Source organism: Coffea eugenioides, chromosome 11 (genome assembly GCF_003713205.1).
Source record: "Coffea eugenioides isolate CCC68of chromosome 11, Ceug_1.0, whole genome shotgun sequence".
Taxonomy (NCBI): domain Eukaryota; kingdom Viridiplantae; phylum Streptophyta; class Magnoliopsida; order Gentianales; family Rubiaceae; genus Coffea; species Coffea eugenioides.
In genome coordinates this window covers 42,755,600-42,775,249 of record NC_040045.1, presented here as the reverse complement: position 1 = coordinate 42,775,249, position 19,650 = coordinate 42,755,600, and the positions used below count along the sequence as shown (strand labels likewise).

The 19,650-nt window shown below is 35.7% G+C and overlaps 3 protein-coding genes across 4 annotated transcripts; all 3 read left to right on the top strand.

Moving 5' to 3' along the window:
• The first annotated feature begins 3,504 nt into the window (after positions 1-3,504).
• On the top strand, positions 3,505-6,851 carry LOC113753476 (COBW domain-containing protein 1). Its single transcript, XM_027297635.1, has 9 exons — positions 3,505-3,689; positions 3,804-4,021; positions 4,500-4,614; positions 4,885-4,974; positions 5,155-5,328; positions 5,447-5,566; positions 5,896-6,006; positions 6,385-6,466; positions 6,571-6,851. The coding sequence occupies exons 1-9, from the start codon at positions 3,549-3,551 to the stop codon at positions 6,633-6,635; spliced, it is 1,116 nt and encodes a 371-aa protein (XP_027153436.1). The 5' UTR covers positions 3,505-3,548; the 3' UTR covers positions 6,636-6,851.
• A 1,245-nt stretch (positions 6,852-8,096) lies between these two features.
• Positions 8,097-10,627, top strand: LOC113753552 (protein KTI12 homolog). Its single transcript, XM_027297732.1, has 2 exons — positions 8,097-8,174; positions 9,379-10,627. The coding sequence occupies exon 2, from the start codon at positions 9,420-9,422 to the stop codon at positions 10,323-10,325; it is 906 nt and encodes a 301-aa protein (XP_027153533.1). The 5' UTR covers positions 8,097-8,174; positions 9,379-9,419; the 3' UTR covers positions 10,326-10,627.
• Positions 10,628-13,735: 3,108 nt separating this feature from the next.
• LOC113753748 (probable methyltransferase PMT5) lies at positions 13,736-19,589 on the top strand. Of its 2 annotated transcripts, none has more exons than XM_027297986.1 (10): positions 13,736-14,085; positions 14,328-15,240; positions 15,461-15,590; positions 15,762-16,002; positions 16,807-17,032; positions 17,271-17,422; positions 17,558-17,861; positions 18,403-18,535; positions 18,793-18,996; positions 19,207-19,589. In XM_027297986.1, exons 2-9 carry the CDS (start codon positions 14,741-14,743, stop codon positions 18,940-18,942), a joined length of 1,836 nt encoding a protein of 611 aa, XP_027153787.1. In that variant the 5' UTR covers positions 13,736-14,085; positions 14,328-14,740; the 3' UTR covers positions 18,943-18,996; positions 19,207-19,589. The 2 variants fall into 2 exon arrangements, with proteins under 2 accessions (XP_027153787.1, XP_027153786.1); XM_027297985.1 differs by having other exon boundaries at positions 17,268-17,422.
• The last annotated feature ends 61 nt before the right edge of the window (positions 19,590-19,650 follow it).

The window sequence follows — 19,650 nt, the reverse complement described above, 5'->3', positions numbered from 1 at the left end:
CATGTTGGAGAACGTTTCTAGCTCAAGAAAGAAAGGGAAAAAAAAAAACTATATGGCATAATCTATTTTTAATTGTCTCTGGTTGAGTGCATTAATGTTCGACTAATTACGTTAAGAAGATTGTATAATCACAAATTATTACTTGGAGGAATTAATCCTCGGATTTTGGTCGTAACTATGCCACGTATTATGCATATTGAAAATATTCAGATAGAATAGTCTTACATTTGTTTGTCTTTGCGTTAATCATGTTGATCCTAGACATAATAGTCATTGGTCATCCAGAAACGGCAGTCTGTAGTAGTTGCGCAGCAGAACACGAAAGAGTAAAATCAATATTCTTGAAGGTGCTTTGTACTTGTGATTCTTCAATCAAATCCAGCAAATGTTTAAGGCATAATCTTTATCCCAGAAAAAGTTCAAGTCCATTTGATCCTCTACCAAAGTAAATTGTTTAACTAAACCACGAATCAGATCCCCATATTTCTATGATAAACAAGATACGTACCCAAGTGAAATAGAGGAAACCAATCATCAAAGAAGACTAAATTAAGCAGGAGAAGGACAAGCATACCTCCTCAAACAATCGTAGCAGAATGGGAAAAGAAGCAGACGAAACCGCAGAGAAATGAACAATAGCTGCATATTGAATGAAGTACGGGAAACTGACAAAGAAGAAGAAGAATTTTAACCAAATTTCAGCTTTGAATGTAAATGGCAGGAAACAGTTAAAGTTCGGTCATGGACATTAAATCGTCTTAATTAATTTCACATAAACTCCTCTCCTCTCTTTTTTTTTTTTTGAAAAAAAAATATTATCTAAATGCATATATATATATATCAGACGTAAATTTTTCTCCCAAAAGGGCAAAAGGGAGCCTTTCAGATAGATTCCTCCTCAGACTTCTCCTCAGACCTCAAGCCTGTATTGTGGGGTTGATCTGATGTGAACAATTATACTTTGGTGAAGGCATAGCATTTAGCTTCTGTCGAGACAATTAATTGAGTTTTGGCGTACACATGGCGCGAATAAAATTGTCAACCACCAAAAAGTGGCGTCCACATTTTGTGGAGCCAGAGGGAATCTGCAGTTCTGTATCAAAAGCTACACAAAATCAATCACTACTGCATAATTGCTTTCCTGTTTTTTGGTTTCGATTCTTATTCTCCAATCCTTTTCTTTTTCTATTTTGGGTTGAATCTTAGTCATCTCTCTGTTTTGCTACATTCATGCTTGAAAGATAACACAGTACTAGTTACATAACATCAATGATGGGATTGGCGCTGCAGTTCTTTTCTTTCTTTCCCACGACGGGGCCATACAAAATGTCTTGTGTTCCATTTTTCAGAGTTCTCGGCTGTCGCTTTATTGTTTGCATACGTGATAATGATAATGCCATCTGGTTTTGGCCAGAGACATATATGGCGCCGCGTGTAATTCTGAATTTGCCATCTGAACTCATTAATCACATTCAAAACAAGGAGGAAAAAACCAACTTCAGTCTCGTACGTGTTGCATAACCTAAAAGTATAATAAACTTTACCGACTAATTTGACTTGAAACATTACAACATAATGGAGTGACAATTAAAGACTATATGAAACCTTCTGAAAAAGTTACCAAAAAAAAAAAACATTTTCCATATCAAATTATATCCGACATAGAAGTACAGGAAAGCTTGAGATAAATAAATGTGTTGGGTGGTACAGGACGAAAAAGTATAAGTGAGAAGTTAAGAGTTCGAAAACTTCTAATGTATTGGGTGGTACAGGAAGAGAAAGCGTAAATGAGAAATCAAGGGTTTGAAACCTTTCACTTACATTTAAAAAAAATGAATAAAAAATAAATAAGTAAAAAGATAAAAAAGAATAGGAAAGCCTAGTGGTTTATAGTTTATTATATCTAGCTTTTCTTGTAAGTGACAATCTCTAACAATTTATTGAAAGAGATGTGTAGATGGATAACGGTATGACAGTTGAGATGGAAACAAGAAATATAGAGCAATCAAGATCCGTGCACGGAATGAAACTGCAAATGTGCGCATGTGTTTATTTGCATACGCCTTTGGATAGGAATGACAGCAACAAAAAAACAATTAACTTAATAATATCCGTGCATGAATGAAAAAGCTGCGAGATTAATTTAAACTATAGAGAAGAGGCTTTTTACATATAGTAGTTTATCATCGATCGAGAAGTCAAGAACTGGATTGCTTAACGCTTCGGTGATTACATTGCTGAAAGCTCTACGTGATCGACTACGCTTTCATGCATGCTTTTGCCTCCAGTACGTCTTCAACGCCACAAATAAATAAATTGTCCCTAACTTATGTTTGATTCTTGATTTATTAATGGCTCAACCAAGTTGGAAAAGTTCTTATTTAGTTTTTCTCTCCGAGTAAATCTTATATATACTGATAGTGTATACACTATCATCGTTAGATTCATGACATGTATGCAAAAGTTGAATTTTAAATTCAAATTTTGTATAGTTGTCATTCATCCAACGTTGACAATGTATACGCTGTCAGTATATGAAAGATTAATCCTCCCCCCCTTTTTTTTTGGGAGAGAAGGGGTTGGGGGGTTGGGTTCATGACCTAAAAGTAAACTGTTTCATCAATTTTGTTTTCTACACACCTCATCATGTTCAGAGGTTGAGTAAAGTTTATGTTGTCATTAGACCAAAAGCAGCATCAGACATATTTTATTTTGGTCTTTTGTACTAGTTGTGTAGATTATCTACCTTAAAAGGGAGATATAGTACGTCCAACAAAATAACCAACATTAAAACAACTTATAGAAGCATCGGCAAGGAATACAAAACATACGAAAAGCATACCTTCTTAGTATAAATAACCTTTTTAAGGTAACAACCGGTGTAGATTAATCATTACATAGGAGTATGATAAACTTTAGCAAGGTACAGCTATAAGTTGTTTACTAGATTTTTATTATTCCTTCCGTACTCCTTTCAAGCTGCTACAAGCTTATAAATCTAGATTGAGTAGCCCTTTAATTTTCCATTAAAAAAAATACTAATTGACTAATTAACAAGGAACCAAGTTGAAAAACTTGTGATAAGAAGACAAATGTTTAATCAAAGGGATTCCAACCTTAGGTTTTTAGGCAGTTTGTTATGATCAAGTTACATATCAAATAAATTATTTAAGCCTTGTTTTATAGAAAAATGTGCATTTTATTTTTATATTTTTCATAGACATATTTTTTAATTATCTATTTTACCTCGTATACATCAAATTATTATAATATATATTTTTTTATAAAAGCCCTAAAAAAATAGCAATTCAAACCCGCTCTAAATACTTGGGTGTGCAAAACGCTGCTTTTGATTGACAGTTGATGCCCAATACTCCCGGTCAATTTACAAAACCATTCACAGACATCCAAGCCCAATAAATTATCTTGAAATGGGCTTCAATCTGTCTATTTGAACAGACTCCCTTTTTCAGGCCCAACACTAAGGCCAGCACCCCATTTCTTACCTTCTCACCATCTAACAAGCTCCCAGTTGGAAAGCCCAAAAAATGGAAGACGACGAGGACGAGCCACCGCTCGCCGTCGCGATCACCGCCACCGTAGATCATGTCATCTCGCAACCGTCCGATACTTTCCCTCCAGTTGGCGTCACCGTTATCACTGGCTATCTGGGTGCGGGAAAATCCACAGTAATTCCGTTTCTCTCTTGCCTGCTCAAGTATTTATTCTATTTTTGTCGTATGATATACAAGTGTTTGATAAAATGTCATTGCGGAATTTTTCTTTTGAGCTGATTTTTTCAGTTGGTGAATCATATATTGAAAACCCAACATGGGAAGAGGATAGCAGTGATATTGAACGAGTTTGGGGAGGAAATCGGAGTGGAAAGGGCAATGATTAATGAAGGAGAGGAAGGTGGGCTAGTGGAGGAGTGGGTGGAGCTGGATAATGGCTGCATTTGTTGCACTGTTAAGCACAGTCTGGTTCAAGCATTGGAGCAGCTTGTTCAAAGAAAAGAAAGGTCAATGCAAATACTCCATTTGGTCGGGGTAGTCTTTGATACTGAGCATGGGTGATTACTTTTGTGAAAACATGCACATTTACAATCTTGTCAACTCATCATTGCTAATGCAACTCCTTTTTAATGTTCAGAATTATAGTACAGAATATTTTTCTAGAACTGATAGGTTTAAAAGGGTAGGATCTTAAGGTTCTGGGGAGCAGTTATTTCCATTGAATGAGTAATGCAGAAAAATTTAATTCTAGAAGACTACACCAGGAAAAAGAAGGATAATGCGTAATATTAACATAAAACATTAGTGACTGGAGGTGGTAGATGCTGCAAATGTTCTCTTGCCATACTTTTTCATTTGTTTTATTAGTAGTTTGGAGCCAACTCAATGAGCATCCAGTAGTGTGTGCTTGTTTTGCCATTTATTGATATGAAGTATACTCCTGGGTGTTAATGGTCAGAAAAAAAATTTTCATGTTATATGCAGACTTGACCATATATTACTGGAAACCACAGGGCTGGCAAACCCTGCTCCTCTTGCATCTGTTCTTTGGTTGGATGATCAGCTCGAGTCAGCTGTTAAGCTCGATTCTATCATCACAGTGAGTTTCATGGGCTGACTTCGATTTATACGATGATAAGAGTTTCACTAGAGACATAAACTAGACATAGATGCCATGCTCTTCTTTCTTATCAGACTGTCCTAGTTGTGAGAGCAAATGAATTTGGAATAAAGTAAACATTTACATTTTATGCTAGTTGATTGCTTGCCATTTTCTGTTTGTGTTCTCCTCCATCTAATGAGGTGATCTATTCCAGCAAAGGATTATTGATTTTTTTTTCCGGTTATAATCAATTTGCTTATCTCATAGGTTATCGACGCCAAAAACCTTCGTCACCAGCTTAATTTGCATCGTGATTCGTCATCATTTCCTGAAGCATATTTACAAATAGCTTTTGCGGTAATGATTTCACTTTAATTTCTTCAAATAATTTGATGTCAATATGAGAAAATTTTCTTCTTCATTTCTAAGTTAAGTTTTATGTTTTCTTTTAGTCATATTTCCATATATTCGTGACTAGTCTAGCTTGGATTATGGCATCATAGCACTTAGGATTCTACTTTCTGTTGCTTTTGTTAGGATGTTGTGATTCTTAACAAAGTCGATCAAGTTATGGCAGACGATTCTGGAAATATTTTAGAGGAATTGGAGAAGGAGATACGTGATATCAATTCCCTTGCCAGTATCATTCGTTCCACACGGTGTCAAGTAGAATTATCCAAGATATTGGACTGCCAGGCATATGATGCTTCAGTTGAGTTTCATTCTCAGTCTTTTTTTTTTTAATTATTATTATTATATCATCAGTCTCTTTAATAGGCAGTTACTGATTTGATGGTGCTATCTGCCTGTTTGATTCGTTTAATTTCAGCATGTTGCTCATTTGGAAGCACTGCTTGAACAAAACAAATCCCTTACTACCAGAGAACTTCATGATTCTGGTGTGAGAACCTTGTGTATCTGTGAGCTAAAGAAGATAGATCTTGACAAGGTACTTTAAAAAGATTCAATTTGAGAACACTGTCAATGTCACTGGTAGATCTTGATGAGGTCCACACACGTTCCTGTTATTTGATTATGGTTCTATCCTTTTCTTTATTTTTCTGTTTAAAAGAACCCTTTATCCAGTAGGGATTGAAATTAGGAAATATTTCTGAAAACGTTTGACTTTTTCATCTTTATACAGAGTATTAATTACTCATTGTTATGCCTTCTTTTTCTTGCTTTTACATTGCACAAAGAGTTGGCTTACCTTGTGGTTACATATCTTCCTCCAAAAGGGTGGTCCTTGATACCAATTTTCTCCTGTCATTTCTCAAGGTTCGGATGTGGCTAGAGGAGATTCTTTGGGATAAAAAATATGGCATGGATGTTTATCGTTGCAAAGGGGTTTTAAGCATAGTAAACTCTGATCAACTTCATACTTTGCAGGTACACTTTAATGCATGAGATGCAAATCTAAATGCTTTACTTGCTGGAAGGCAGACTTTAATGTTGGTTACAAGGTTTCAGCTTTTGCTTTCATGACCTCTTTCTGCAGAAGAGGAACGTTGATTTAAAAAAATGGCTAGGATATAAATGCCATTGGAGGTGCAAATAGTAAAAGAGAGCTTAAAATTTAGCTAAAACACTGATTAAATACACAATGCTGATTAGGAACTTGTACCTTTGCTAACACAATTGGCTCATCTCTGCCAGCATAACTGCCCATGTTGACATGAATTGACTAGCTTGCTTGGCAAACCTGATTGCCAAGGGATCATTGGTTAAGCTTGAGGGGATTATCTTTCTGCCTTTTGATATTTGCAGGCTGTGAGGGAAATCTACGAGATTGTTCCAGCTCGCAAATGGAGAACAGATGAAAGTCAACTAAACAAAATAGTGTTCATAGGTTGAAACATTCCCAACCCCCCCCCCCCCCCCCCCCAACTTTTATTGCCTAAACTAAATGGACATTGTTTTGTGTTTTGGTAATGACTTGTGTTCTCTTTGCAGGTAAGTTGTTAAACGAAGAAGTTCTTTATGACTCCTTAAGAGCTTGCACTGTCGACAACTATTAGTTTGGCCAAATTTCAAATCAGAGTTTCAAATCAAAAGTTGAACTACAGAGCAGCAGCAATAGGGGTCAAAACTGGTTAAACCATCAATCCTTGCTTTCATTGCTTGGCTCAATTTCAGGAATATAGCATACAGGATCTTGTAATCTCTATATTAACTTTATATGTAGTAGTATTTCTGCGGCGTGTAATATTATTATTATTTTTTTTTTGGCTGACGGAGTGGGTGTAATATTAGATTTTTAACAAAGTTTTGTTAACGATTATTTGTCTTAATACTGAAATTAAAGTCAATAATGCAATGTTCTCAAATCTTTCTTTGGTATCAACTTCAGTGGCCCAAAAGCCCCCGAGTAACAAAAGTCATCGTAGCAAACCATCTTTCTTTGGATAGCTACTGTTCTCCAAGTAATAATATCCAGAGCTGTTGGAATTAGCCTGCCTGCGTCCAAAATATCACGGAAAATATATATGGAAAATATTTCACTTGAAAATTATGTTTTATTTTCAATAGTTACATAATTACAGTAATCTGTGATAATGGAATAATATGATAATGATAATTATGAGACAAAAAAATTTGTTTTATTGCTCAGGGCACATTCTTCAAATTGGTGGGTCTCGCTCAGAGTTACTTAAGAAACGCGTGCTAAATTTTCTTCTCTTTGCGCTTTTAGGATAGGACTCGGGATAATGCCTCTCCGTTTTCTCAAAAGAACGCGTCTACACAACGCTTCCTAGGATCCGGTGGCATAGAAATTGAAAGAATCAAATTTTAGAACTCATCGGCTAACTATTTCTTTTTGGGTAAAAAATCTAAATTGTTCTCAAACTGTATAGTCAGTCAAATTTTGATCATTCAACTATTAAATACATATTTTTACCTCTCAAACTTGTAAAAGATATACTCTCCACCCACCCTTTTGACCAAAGATACTTTCAGAAACATTCCTGAGATTTATGATAATATCACTTGATATCTTTCAAGTTTTAGAAATATTACTTAACACCCATACCAGTGAAATGGGACCATTAATCACTATCATAACATATGAATTGGCAAAATTACCTTTGCTAGTTTAACAACTTTTAGGCAAAAAATTATGGAATAGAAAATTTTTAGGTAAATAATATAAATCTTATATTGTAATCAATTTGGTAGAAAATCAATATAAGACAACAAAAAAAAGGTTGAATTGGGAGAAAAATATATTTTAATGATACAAGGTTGAGATCGTTACAAAAAATATGATTTTAGGAAATGTTAGTAATATTTTTAAAACTTTAAGAATGTCAAGTGATATTAACAAAGATCTCAGAGGAAGTTTTTAAAATTATCTCTAATCAAAAGGGTGAGAAATGTACCTTTTACAAGTTAGGGACAAAAATTATACACTTAATAATTGGAGGGCTAAATATCTATAAGGTTAATAATTTGAGGGCCGTGCCCATTTTTTGCCCTTCTTTTTTCAACCAAGACCACCTCCTTGCGGGCTGATGCCGGTGTTAGACTGATTTCCCTGAGGGCCGCTGCAACCCCTGGTATAGAATCTACTATTCTCATCCGTCATATTTTATTTACCTCATTAGTGATTGTAATATTTCATTCGTTCTCTTTGCTGAGAATCTTTTCAGCTTTTATGCTATAGCCCACCAAATGCTTGATAGAATGTCATTTGAATACATATCTGAAAATTTCTTTCTTTTTTGGAAAAGAAGGTTAAAATCAAGTTTAATGCTCTGTGCTTTGAACGCAAAGTGTTTTAATTTTAGAATTGTGTGTGAATATTTTGAAGTACTTTCTTTCTTGTTTACCCATCCCCCTGTTTTGGGAGATAATAGGAACAGAAAAATCCCATGCGACATGAAACTAGAAAAATTGTACTGCATATTTTCTCTAACATTTTAGTAAGTTTTTTTTTGGGGGGGTAAAGATTATGTATTTGATTAGTTAAATATGAATAATGTTGTAGTAGACTTGTGGATTGTTCTACGATCTTTTTGAGGACGTAAAATTCTTTCTGAATTTTTACTGCCAAAGGTGTTGTGTGAAGTAGAGGTGATAAAAAATGGAGGCATACTATATCATGTCTTTGATAAAGAGAATTGACATAGGGGAGCAGTTACAAAGTCATTGTAAGATTTTAGCTGACAATATGGTCCAAGAATACAACGCATCTTTTTTTTTTTAAAATTCTCTTATGATTTAATGGATAAATGATAGAGATATAACTTATAGTTGATACAGGAAACACGTTGAAGGACCCTTGAGAATGTGAGTGTATGCAGGTCATAACTTCACACAACATTCCTGTATGGAGATATTCTAAGCGTCAAGTCACTTGAATGCAAGAAACTCCTTTTGCTTCTCGGGATGAAATGTAGTTTATTTTTTTGGAAGGTTGGGAGGTTTGGAGGTGAGGGGAGAGAAGGGGGGTTGGAAGTGACGCTATAACTGATCAATACTGTGTACTGTGAGAAAAGGGAGCTTTGTCTGGAAGTGTTTCTGAAAGTGTGGTTTGTACACCCATCAGGAGTTCGAGTCTCGTCCTATGAACTGTAGATTGTTAGGTGCTGACTGTTGTAGGTGCTATTAGTTCACCCCAAGTTTGAGATCCTATTGTTAGAAAAAAGCATTATTTTCTAGTATATAGTCTTCTTCTTGTTTCCAAGCTGTGTAAACTTGTAAGTGGAACTTCCTTAATGCATGCAATTTTACTTGAATGTACTCTTTTATTTTGAACAGATACAGGAAAAGACAAGTGAAGCACGTCCATTTCTATTGGGATGGCATTGGTTGTTATATGTGGTCAACCAAGTAGTGGGAAGTCAACTGCTGCTAGTTGCCTGGCTGAAGCTCTTAAAGACACAGAATCAAAGCCTTCTGTCCGGATTATTGATGAAACTGCATTTCATCTTAATCGCAATCAAAGTTATGCTAACATGACTGCTGAGAAGAATTTGAGGGGGGTACTTAGATCTGAAGTCGATAGATCTGTGTCCAAAGATACCATCATAATAGTGGATTCTTTAAACAGCATAAAGGGTTACAGATACGAGCTATGGTGTTTGGCCCGTGCAACAGGAATTAGATATTGTGTGCTCTTCTGTGATGTTGAGGAGCCCTGCTGTAGAAAATGGAATCAAGAGCGCCGGGAGAGAGAAGAACCATCATATGATGATAGAATCATTGAAGATTTGGTTAGGAGGTTTGAGAAACCAGATAGAAGAAATCGGTGGGATTCGCCATTGTTCGAGCTATGGCCCTCTAGAGACGGAATTGAAAAGTCTTCTGATGCTATGGTAGAAGCTGTTTCCTACTTGACAAAAAAGGTTGACTCAAAAACTAGGGATGTTAAAATTTTACAGCCAACAATTGCAACTCAGAATGCTCGGTCGTCAGAGGCTAATTCTCTTTATGAGATGGACAAGGCTACACAAGGAGTGATCAATGTCATAGTAGAAGCCCAGTCCAAAGCAATGGGTGGTCCTATCAGCAGCGTGTCGCTCGGGGCAGATTTACCGAACATCCACATAGGAAGATCAGTTGGATTACCTGAGTTGCGTAGGCTGCGGCGAACTTTCATAAAATTAACAGGACAATCAAGTTTAAGTGGTCCTCCTCCACCTTCCGATGCTGATAGTGCAAAGAGGATGTTTGCGGATTATTTGAATAGAGAGTTAGGTGCTTGATGAAGAAGTAACTGGCATATAATCAATCTCTTAGACAACTTCAGAAATGAGCCTGGGTTGGTTAAATTGTTTCGTGGCGCCTAACAGTATTTCCCATTTTCCATATAAACAGAGGTCAGAAGATACCTTCATAGGTGCGTTTGCTTTAGTTATTTGTAATCACGAAGCTGGTTATTGGGTTTTGCACCCTAGATAACTGAAAGCTGCAAGACAGAAGATCCTGTCAAAAAGATGTATTCTTCAGAGTTTCCAATAGGTTTTCTATGGATTGTGACAATAAAAATATGTGTAACGGTTTCTAAGATTTGGGCTGTATGAAAGCGATGCATGCATACATGGGTGTCATCATATTTTGGGAACGGGGAATGTGATTTATTGTGCAACTTCACCTAATCACCTGGCATAATCTTGTACTGTGTTATTGACTCGTAGCCCCCTTATTTGTACTTTTCTTTCCCCCATTTTGTCCCTATAGACACTGACTATATACTTCTATTTGTGTTACACAACTTTGCTGCTGGTCTCCTAAATATGCCGTATTACACATGGCACAGCTCATTTGCCTTTGGGTCTTCTTGGAGTCTGAGCTGGCGAAGCCGGATTACCTGCAGCTAACGAAAGAGTTAAACCCCAGTTTCTTGCAGAAAGTGACCAATCAGGCATCAAAGTTCCTTAATACGTTAAATTATACTTAAAATGTGTTAGACTGGTGCGGATTTGTTGAACCAACCAACCCAGAAACCATCATTCCCCTTGACGAATGCATTTAGTTGCAGCATTAGTGTTGCTGTGATTTGAAGGAAAATCATCCCAAATCGAACAATACCTAGTTTCTTGTGGGGGGGTTGGTGCTGCTGTCCATCCTGTGAAGTTCTGTGCTAGCAGAGTATTGTTCTGTTCATTCATTGCCGTTGGTGGTGTTGGTTCACAAAGATGAAACGAGTGGGTCATCAGACCCGAATTATTTTATGTCCTCAGTGTGATATTGGCCATTGATATTTCAAGACAACAATCTATTCTTCTGATTTTGAATGATTAATCAATTAGTAAAAACTAAAGTGATATCGGGCCATTGATTTTTGAATTGTTTTTTCAAGACAGCAATCTATTCTGCAGAATTTCAATGATTAATGATGGACGGCTAAAGCTCGGTACAGCACATTCTTTATCTATCGGATGTAGCAGAACCGGATCGAAAGCCGATGGAAAAAAATAAATACCAAGCAACTGCTAGTGACAAGTGGAAGAAGAAAAGAGGTGACAAGTAAGCAAGTGTTATCATTTTGTCATGCGCCATTAAATAGATCAAAACTTGGAATAAGTTTAGAAACCTCCTGTGAGGTTTCTATCTATTTCACTTGTCTTTCTCCGGGTTTTAAAAAATTATACTCACCTCTATTGAATTTAATTATCTTGTAATATTTAGACCCAATCAATAATTAAACAGTATATTAGGAGAGAGGAGATAATATGATTTCATCATTGCTACTCTTCTATTAAATTATTTAATTAATTCAAGAAAAACACTAAAATTTGTTATTTATCATTAGGTATCAAATCACATATAGCATCAAAAATAGTGTATCGTTTTATATTTTTCACTTAATATAAGATCCAAATTATTCTTTTCACTTGCATATCCATTGTCAAATACGATCAACAGCAAATAGTCAAAAAATTTGCAACCAAAATATTACAAAGAACAAATTTTAATATCATAAATATTATTGTCAACATATAAAAGTTAGTTGTTGAGTTTTTCATGGTATTAAAACTCGCTCTTTGTAATATTTTGATTATAAATTTTTATTAATTATTTGTTATTGATCTTGTTTTACAATGAATTTGCAACTGAAAAAAATAATTTAGATCTTACATCAAATGAAATATATAGAATGATATACTATTTTTGATGCCATATGTGATTTAATGTCTGATGATAAATAGCAAATTGTAATGTTTTCTTTAATGTTTGGGTTAGTATTAAATTAATTAAACATTTTAGTAGATCAGAGGCAATAATGGAATCATATTATCTCTCTCTTCTAATATCATTTTTTAATTGTTAGTTAGACCTAAAGGTTACAGGATAATAAATCTCAGGGAGGTTAATATAACTTTCAAAATCTGAATGGAGATCAGTGAAATAGTCAAAAACCTCAGGAGAGGTTTCTGAAATTATCCCTTATCTAATCCTACCGGTAAATTGTTTATAAGTAGTTTCACAATTATCTACCAATAATGAGCGAATTATAGTTGAAACACAAGTTGATTCCATTTACAATATCCCTACCCAAAATTCCACTTGTCAATATTCCTGTCCATTTCTTTTTTCCTTTTGAAATTGATAGATATATTATCCATCCATGAACAGGGTGGTTTAGGCTTCTAATAATGGACAATTACAACGGAAAACGACTCCCATAGAATGCCAATTTTTGTAATCCAAACAAATAAAATAGTCACATCATACTTATCGTATGAGAAAGATGTATATATTAAGATTGGGACATCATCATCACTTTGCTTTTGATATAACCCCCGATTGGCATCATGACCGTTGTTAGGCCACAGTTCACTTGTACATTCAACAGCTGCAACAAGATACAGGTATAAAGCCCTAAATTAACAACATTAATTAATCCAATTAGCTGAACAAGTCCTCATCCCACTTATAAAAAATAAATAATATACACAAATAGTAAAACTAAACAAGAAAAGGAAAATCCCCACGTCATCCGAAGAATACCTTGTCATAAAATGGTCGGCTTACTGGTTCTATGAGTAAGAAGAAATTCCATTATTTCTCAATTATTTTAGTTGTAGTATTATTATTCTTTCTTTTATTTTTTTCGGTAAGCAGAAGGTTTTGAATCCATGGCCTTCTACTTACAATTCCTTCTCTTTATCATCCAACCGAGCATAATAAAATCAAAACACGGCATGATCCACTAAACCATGGCAAATTCTATAGTGCCGAAAATAATATTTATCGACATTGCCAGTTATACTAAAATTAAAAAAATTAGTAATCAAAAGTGGTAAATTGGTAATCTTTACGGGTAGGATCGACAATCTTAATATTGAGTACTAGCGTGATGAGTAATGAGTTCAACATCCTGAAACTCAAACATGGAGTAATGGATAACTAATGTAAACTATTGGGTGGTGTAAATCAAAGAGTACCTTACAAGTATATTTTTTTTTTTTAATAAACACTAATATATACATTCTACCCTTTCTCTCTCTCTCTCTCTCTATATAATATATATATATTTTTAATATATATATATAGACATATATATATATATCACACACTACCCAAAATAGCAAATCTAAATTATATATATTAAAAAAAGGCCCTAGACGCTCCAATAGGGGAAAGGTAAGATTAAGATGATGCTAAGAAGTAAATATGAGAGACAAAAGACTAACAATCTCTCAAATTCATCAATGGTTCTACTTTCATTAAATGAAATGAGTCCTTTGTTTTTGTCTCTCTAGTAATCTATCTCTCTAGTTGTGCGAGCCTGAGTATTTGGATCTGAAAATAAATGCTACAACTCTAGTGCAAATATACTTCCACTACTGCAAGAACAACAGTTGGCTGTAACTGTATTTATATTTCTTCCCAAAAATAGAGAAGAAAGAGAAAAACAGAGCAGCCCACAAAAAACCATTTGTCAATGGCCAATCCCAACTCTGCTTAGCATTCTCAACGGTCAATCAATCAAATATATACGTTAAGTTTAACGACCAGGTGAAAATGAATGGAACCTTTTGTCGTTTTTTGATTAATTCTGCTTGATTTTAAGTTTGCATTGCTGTTTTAATCCTGCTGATGATTCTTTCGCATTGTCGGTTGTGGATCTGATCTGGGTTGGGATCTGATTTTCTCTTTCTTTGAGAAGTGGGTCCTGGAAATGGGTTTTAATTGTGGTTGTTAACTTGATAAAGTTCCTTTTTTTGGGCGGTTTCGTGATAATTTGTGCGGTTTTGCAGGTTGATCTGGGAGGTGAAATTGTTGAATTTTGGGATACTCGTTGGTCGAGAAGTCAGAATTCTTTTCTTGGTTGGCATATTTCCTGTTTTTCTTGGTTGGAGGAGTGGAAATTGGTATTGAATTAGGCGTTGGGGTTGGTTTTTGTGGTATGGTTTCCTTCATTGCTGCCGGTATATTGATCAGAGGAATAGGACTGATTTGTAATTTCTATGGTTTAAAGGAGGCTCAAACTTTGAGTTGTTCCAATGTTAGTTGGAATTGCCTGGTTTTCATCAGGAAATATATGTAGGAGATTGTATCTGATGATAGGGCGTTGTTTTCGTAGGTCGAGGAGATTTAAACTGAAGCAATAATTCTGTGGAGTAAAAAATTTTTTCAGCATTTTTGATAGAAGTGCTAGCAAAACTTGGATATGAGAAGCCCTTGGTTTAAGAAAATTTCTATCGTCTTTGGGCCTAGACCACCACTTAATTGGTTGCTTTTATGTGTTGTGATTGTCCTTGTGCTAATTGCATTATTGGGGTCTTCTTCTTCAAGTGCCTTGAAATCTGTGACTTCTGTGGCAAAATCTGACACCTACAGAAAGTTAAAACAGCAAGCAACCAATGATTATCTGGAATTGAGGACTCTTTCTGCTGGGGCTAATAGGATAGAAGTTAGTCTTTGTGGAAAGGATAGAGAAAACTATGTGCCTTGTTACAATGTATCTGCAAATTTGCTAGCTGGATTTAAAGATGGGGAGGAGTTTGATCGGCATTGTGAAGTGTTGCAAGATAGACAGTATTGTTTGGTTCGTCCTCCCAAGGACTACAAAATTCCTTTGAATTGGCCTACAGGGAGGGATGTGATTTGGAGTGCAAATGTGAAATTGTCCAAAGACCAGTTTCTTTCATCTGGTACCAGGACAAAGAGGTAACTTTTATCTATCAATATTCATAAAGCTTTGAAGCTGTTAAATTTAGTACCTTGTTGAGCTGATGCTATTGCATTGTCACACAATGATCTGATTAGCAACTTAACCAGACCTTTATTTGCAGTGTGTCGCACAAACATCAAATTTGAGTTCTGTCTTGATATTGCTGCTGTTGTCTGCTTTTGTTTCCTTAGATTTGATCTATTGCTACTTTTCTAGGCTAATGTTAGTTGAAGAAAATCAAATTTCTTTTCACTCGGATGATGGGACTGATGATGTCCAAGACTATTCCCACCTCATAGCAGAAATGATTGGACTCACTAGTGATACTGAATTCCATCAAGCTGGTGTAAGTCTTGCTTTTATGATGAATGTATTTTCCTTTTGGTTTCTCTCTCTTTCCTTTGAGGGACTAGCATTTGTTGAACTTCTATCCATCTTTCTCAATAGCAACTATAGCTATCTAAGATCATAGCAGACTTCTTATTGTGTTTAACAGTTTCATTCTGCTAAATTGCAGGTTCGCACTGTTTTAGATATTGGATGTGGGTTCGGAAGCTTTGGGTCTCATTTACTCTCCCTCAATATAATGGCTGTTTGTGTAGCAGCATATGAATTGATGGGTAGCCAAGTCCAATTAGCCCTTGAGAGAGGTCTTCCAGCGATTATTGGCAACTTCATTTCAAGACAACTTCCGTTTCCATCACTAGCATATGACATGATTCACTGTTCTCAGTGTGGTATTGTGTGGGATGATAAAGGTAACACCGCAACCTGGAATTTTCTTTTAGCAACTTGCCATGATATAATGTATGGGGTTAATTTTGGCTTATTTGGAGGACAACGTTTTTTCTGTCATCTGTCTTAACTGAAACAGACTTAACTGCTTGTACAGAGATATACTCTGATCTTTCTATTACACTTCTGACTAATATTATGATTCTCGGTGTCTGTTATTGTTTTAGCTTTATGCATCCTCAGTTCAGAAATTAAGATAACTGGACAACACAACTGGGATTTCTTTTTTGGCAGTTTCTCTGGTCTCTTGCTGCTTGACTTGATGCTATTGTTTTACTCAGATATTCTAAACTTTGTAGCTGAAACGTATCATTTAGAGTTGTACACGGAATTAGGACTACAAATTTAAAAGTTCTGGAGAGCAAATTTTATCATAGTTTTTTCTCTACTTAGCTGGGGACATTCTACTTGGTGGAAGCATTAGAGCTTGATGCAGAATGAATTGTATTAAATCTTGAGTTATGTTTTAGTCTTAGAAGAAAAACATGTCACTGCAACCTTTCCTCTGAGGTGCAAAACGGTTGGTTGGAATTTGTATTTTAATGTTTATGCTTTAGGGTGCTTGGAAGAATAGTCGCTTTGGATGAAGTGTAAACTCAAATGGGAAAGCTCCAAGATTTAAGCTTGATAGAAGTGTGTGCAAAATGGTATCATGTACCTTTTGTATATGAAATTACTTATAAATTGATCCATTTACACAATTAGTAACTGATATATGATCTTTTGCGAATATGCATTCATTTATATAATGGTTTCTCATGATTCAGATGGATTGTTTCTTATCGAAGTTGATCGTATGCTTAAGCCTGGAGGTTACTTTGTTTTAACCTCACAAATTAGCAGGCAGTATGGAAGTTCTGTGAATCCCAAAAAAGGAAGCATGTCAACTCCAATTGAGGAATTTGCCCAAAACGTTTGTTGGAATTTGTTAGCAGAGCAAGAAGAAACATTCATCTGGCAGAAGACTACCGATGCTTTATGCTACACATCAAGGTGAGGTCAATCATAAAGCTGATTTTACATCCTGGAATCATGCTTTTCAAGTATTGGATAGATCTTCCTTTGGAAGTGTTTGCTTCTTATTATAATTGTCCAATGGAAATTTTCCCTCCTTTGTCCACCCCAGCCTTCCTTTTTTGCCCCTAAGAACAAATCATAAACTTTCATTCTCCCTAACCCTTTATAATTTTTTTATTTGTTCTCAATATTTCTTGGTTCTTCAATATAGCAGGCAGAAGAAAGTACCTCTTTGCAAAGGAGAGGACACCCAGCCATATTACCACCCGCTGTCACACTGCATAAATGGAAAAAACAGCAAGCGTTGGAATCCCATTCAAAACAGATCTTCTGGTTCTCTAAGCTCCACAAAACTTGAAATTCATGGAAAGTGCTATACCAATATGATCTTGTAGCTGTTATGCAATTTTTTATTACTTATATCCATGTACTTTATTCTACAGGGACCTTCTATGTTTTAGCTTTGAAATATTCAATTTATTGATAAATCTGTTCTAACAGGAGTTCATCCTGAAGATTTTTTTGAAGACTTGGAATTCTGGAGAGCTTCTTTGAGAAACTATTGGACTCTGCTCTCTCCTTTGATATTTTCTGATCATCCAAAAAGGCCGGGTGATGAAGATCCATTAGCTCCATACAATATGGTTCGTAATGTGATGGACATGAATGCTCATTTTGGGGGTCTAAATGCTGTATTACTCGAAGCTAGGAAATCAGTTTGGGTGATGAATGTTGTGCCAATGGGAGCACAAGATACATTAGCTCTCATCCTTGATCAGGGTTTTGCTGGTGTCTGGCATGACTGGTAAGATTTTAGGACAGGACTCTTGGTAAAAATTATTTGATCTAAAAATCAAACGATAGTTTTATAGCACTGCTGTGGCTATCTTAGATACATAGAAAACCAAGTTGTCCTAAAGAAGGCTTGGTATAATCTGAATTTTAAGAGCACTTAGATACTTGTTGAAAATTTTGCCTGAACTTACTATCATTTCTCAATATATGGGATGATTTAGTACTCTTGGATTTCAATATTGAGTTTTGTCATCTCCAATGATGAGGTGAAAAATGTTCGGTATATCCGGAAAGTCATGCTGATGCACTGTAGATGATAGGAAAAATTATTCCTATGACAATCCAAGAGTTACTGAAAACATATTCCGTTTCCACAGTCTGGTGGAAACTGAATCCGGAAAAAGTAAATCATTTTCATGTTCAAGCTGGATTTTTGCTTCATCTCATCTTTAATGCAGTTTTTACTTTGTTCTGGTGTCCAAAAATTTCTGGTCATGTTCTTCATTTCTAAAAATATGTCCTTGTCTATATGATGTTCTTTATTGGTGCAGGTGTGAGCCATTTCCTACATATCCTCGGACGTATGACTTGCTTCATGCCAATGGCCTTCTCTCACACATTGCTTCACAAGGATGCAGTATGATAGATTTACTATTTGAGATGGACCGTATCCTACGCCCTGAGGTAACTAAATGTCCCTGATTTTTTTTCAGGCCTATTTATACGTCCTACCGAGTCAATTTCTTATGGAGGTTGTGTTTAACATATGAAGTGCTTCTTTGGAGTTACAATTCCACATGTATATATGGTTATACACATTCACATTTCAAAGACAGCTATGAAAATTCGACCTATACATGTGTGTATGCTCGTGTGCCCATATTTTCCTATTCTACTGTGTGACTGACTGATATATAATGTACAATAATTGCTTGCTGCAGGGGTGGGTTATTCTTTCTGATAAATTGGGCCCCATAGAAAAAGCACGTAGTCTAGCTATACAGATTCGCTGGGAGGCCAGAGTAATTGATCTTGAGAACGGCAGTGACCAGCGCTTACTTTTATGCCAAAAGCCATTTCTAAGAAAATGAATACCTGGTACAGATATCCCAGTATTCTTACCGTCCAGGCGTTTTTAAGATCTGGTAAGTCCTCTTTTGATCTCTGCCCTTTTTCAATAATGAGTTTTTCTTGTCAAGCTTTTACGCATGTGCCCAATCAAGCATCTGAATTGCTATGCGGGCGCAGCCATAGAACAATTATATGTTTTTTGTCCACTTTCCAATCTTCTGTCTTTCTTTACAACTCAATAGTTCCTATGGTGTTTCCATTATATCCTATTTATTGTATACCAGGGCGTGAGCCTTAAAAAAGCTGATTACACGAATCTGCTTGGTGTTCCGATGGATCAAAACGTAGCCCCCCCCAAGAAGATGGCTCAGACAATTTTGGAAGCTGTAGAGTAGAGGAAGGTTTGCTGAGGTAGCCCCCAGCCCAAAGAAAGTTTTTTTCCTTTTCTTTTCTTTTGCCACTTTTTCCCCCTCACTGGTAAAGAAATCTGTAGTTATTCGTTCATCTTAATTTTTTCTCCTTGTGGTTTCATATTGCTTCATTGATTCTGTAATTTGATTTGTCTTTTGTAACGAACAACTTCCACGAGTGAAAGTGAATGCTACAAGCAGTGAAATGTAAGATTCAATGTTATAAATGCGAAAGCCTCATCCAACGTCTTCATCAACACTTGCCTTTTTGTGTTTAAACCATTTTAAGACTTACATTTTGCAGATGCTATGTTCATA

Bases quoted from the DNA above. Each gene is read 5' to 3' on its own strand.
- LOC113753476 (XM_027297635.1), top strand. From the start codon at position 3,549: ATGGAAGACGACGAGGACGAGCCACCGCTCGCCGTCGCGATCACCGCC. The intron at 3,690-3,803 runs GTAATTCCGTTT...TGATTTTTTCAG, and splicing joins TGGGTGCGGGAAAATCCACA to TTGGTGAATCATATATTGAA. The intron at 4,975-5,154 runs GTAATGATTTCA...TGCTTTTGTTAG, and splicing joins ATTTACAAATAGCTTTTGCG to GATGTTGTGATTCTTAACAA.
- LOC113753552 (XM_027297732.1), top strand. From the start codon at position 9,420: ATGGCATTGGTTGTTATATGTGGTCAACCAAGTAGTGGGAAGTCAACT.
- LOC113753748 (XM_027297985.1), top strand. From the start codon at position 14,741: ATGAGAAGCCCTTGGTTTAAGAAAATTTCTATCGTCTTTGGGCCTAGA. The intron at 15,591-15,761 runs GTAAGTCTTGCT...GCTAAATTGCAG, and splicing joins CTGAATTCCATCAAGCTGGT to GTTCGCACTGTTTTAGATAT. The intron at 17,033-17,267 runs GTGAGGTCAATC...TCTTCAATATAG, and splicing joins GCTTTATGCTACACATCAAG to CAGGCAGAAGAAAGTACCTC.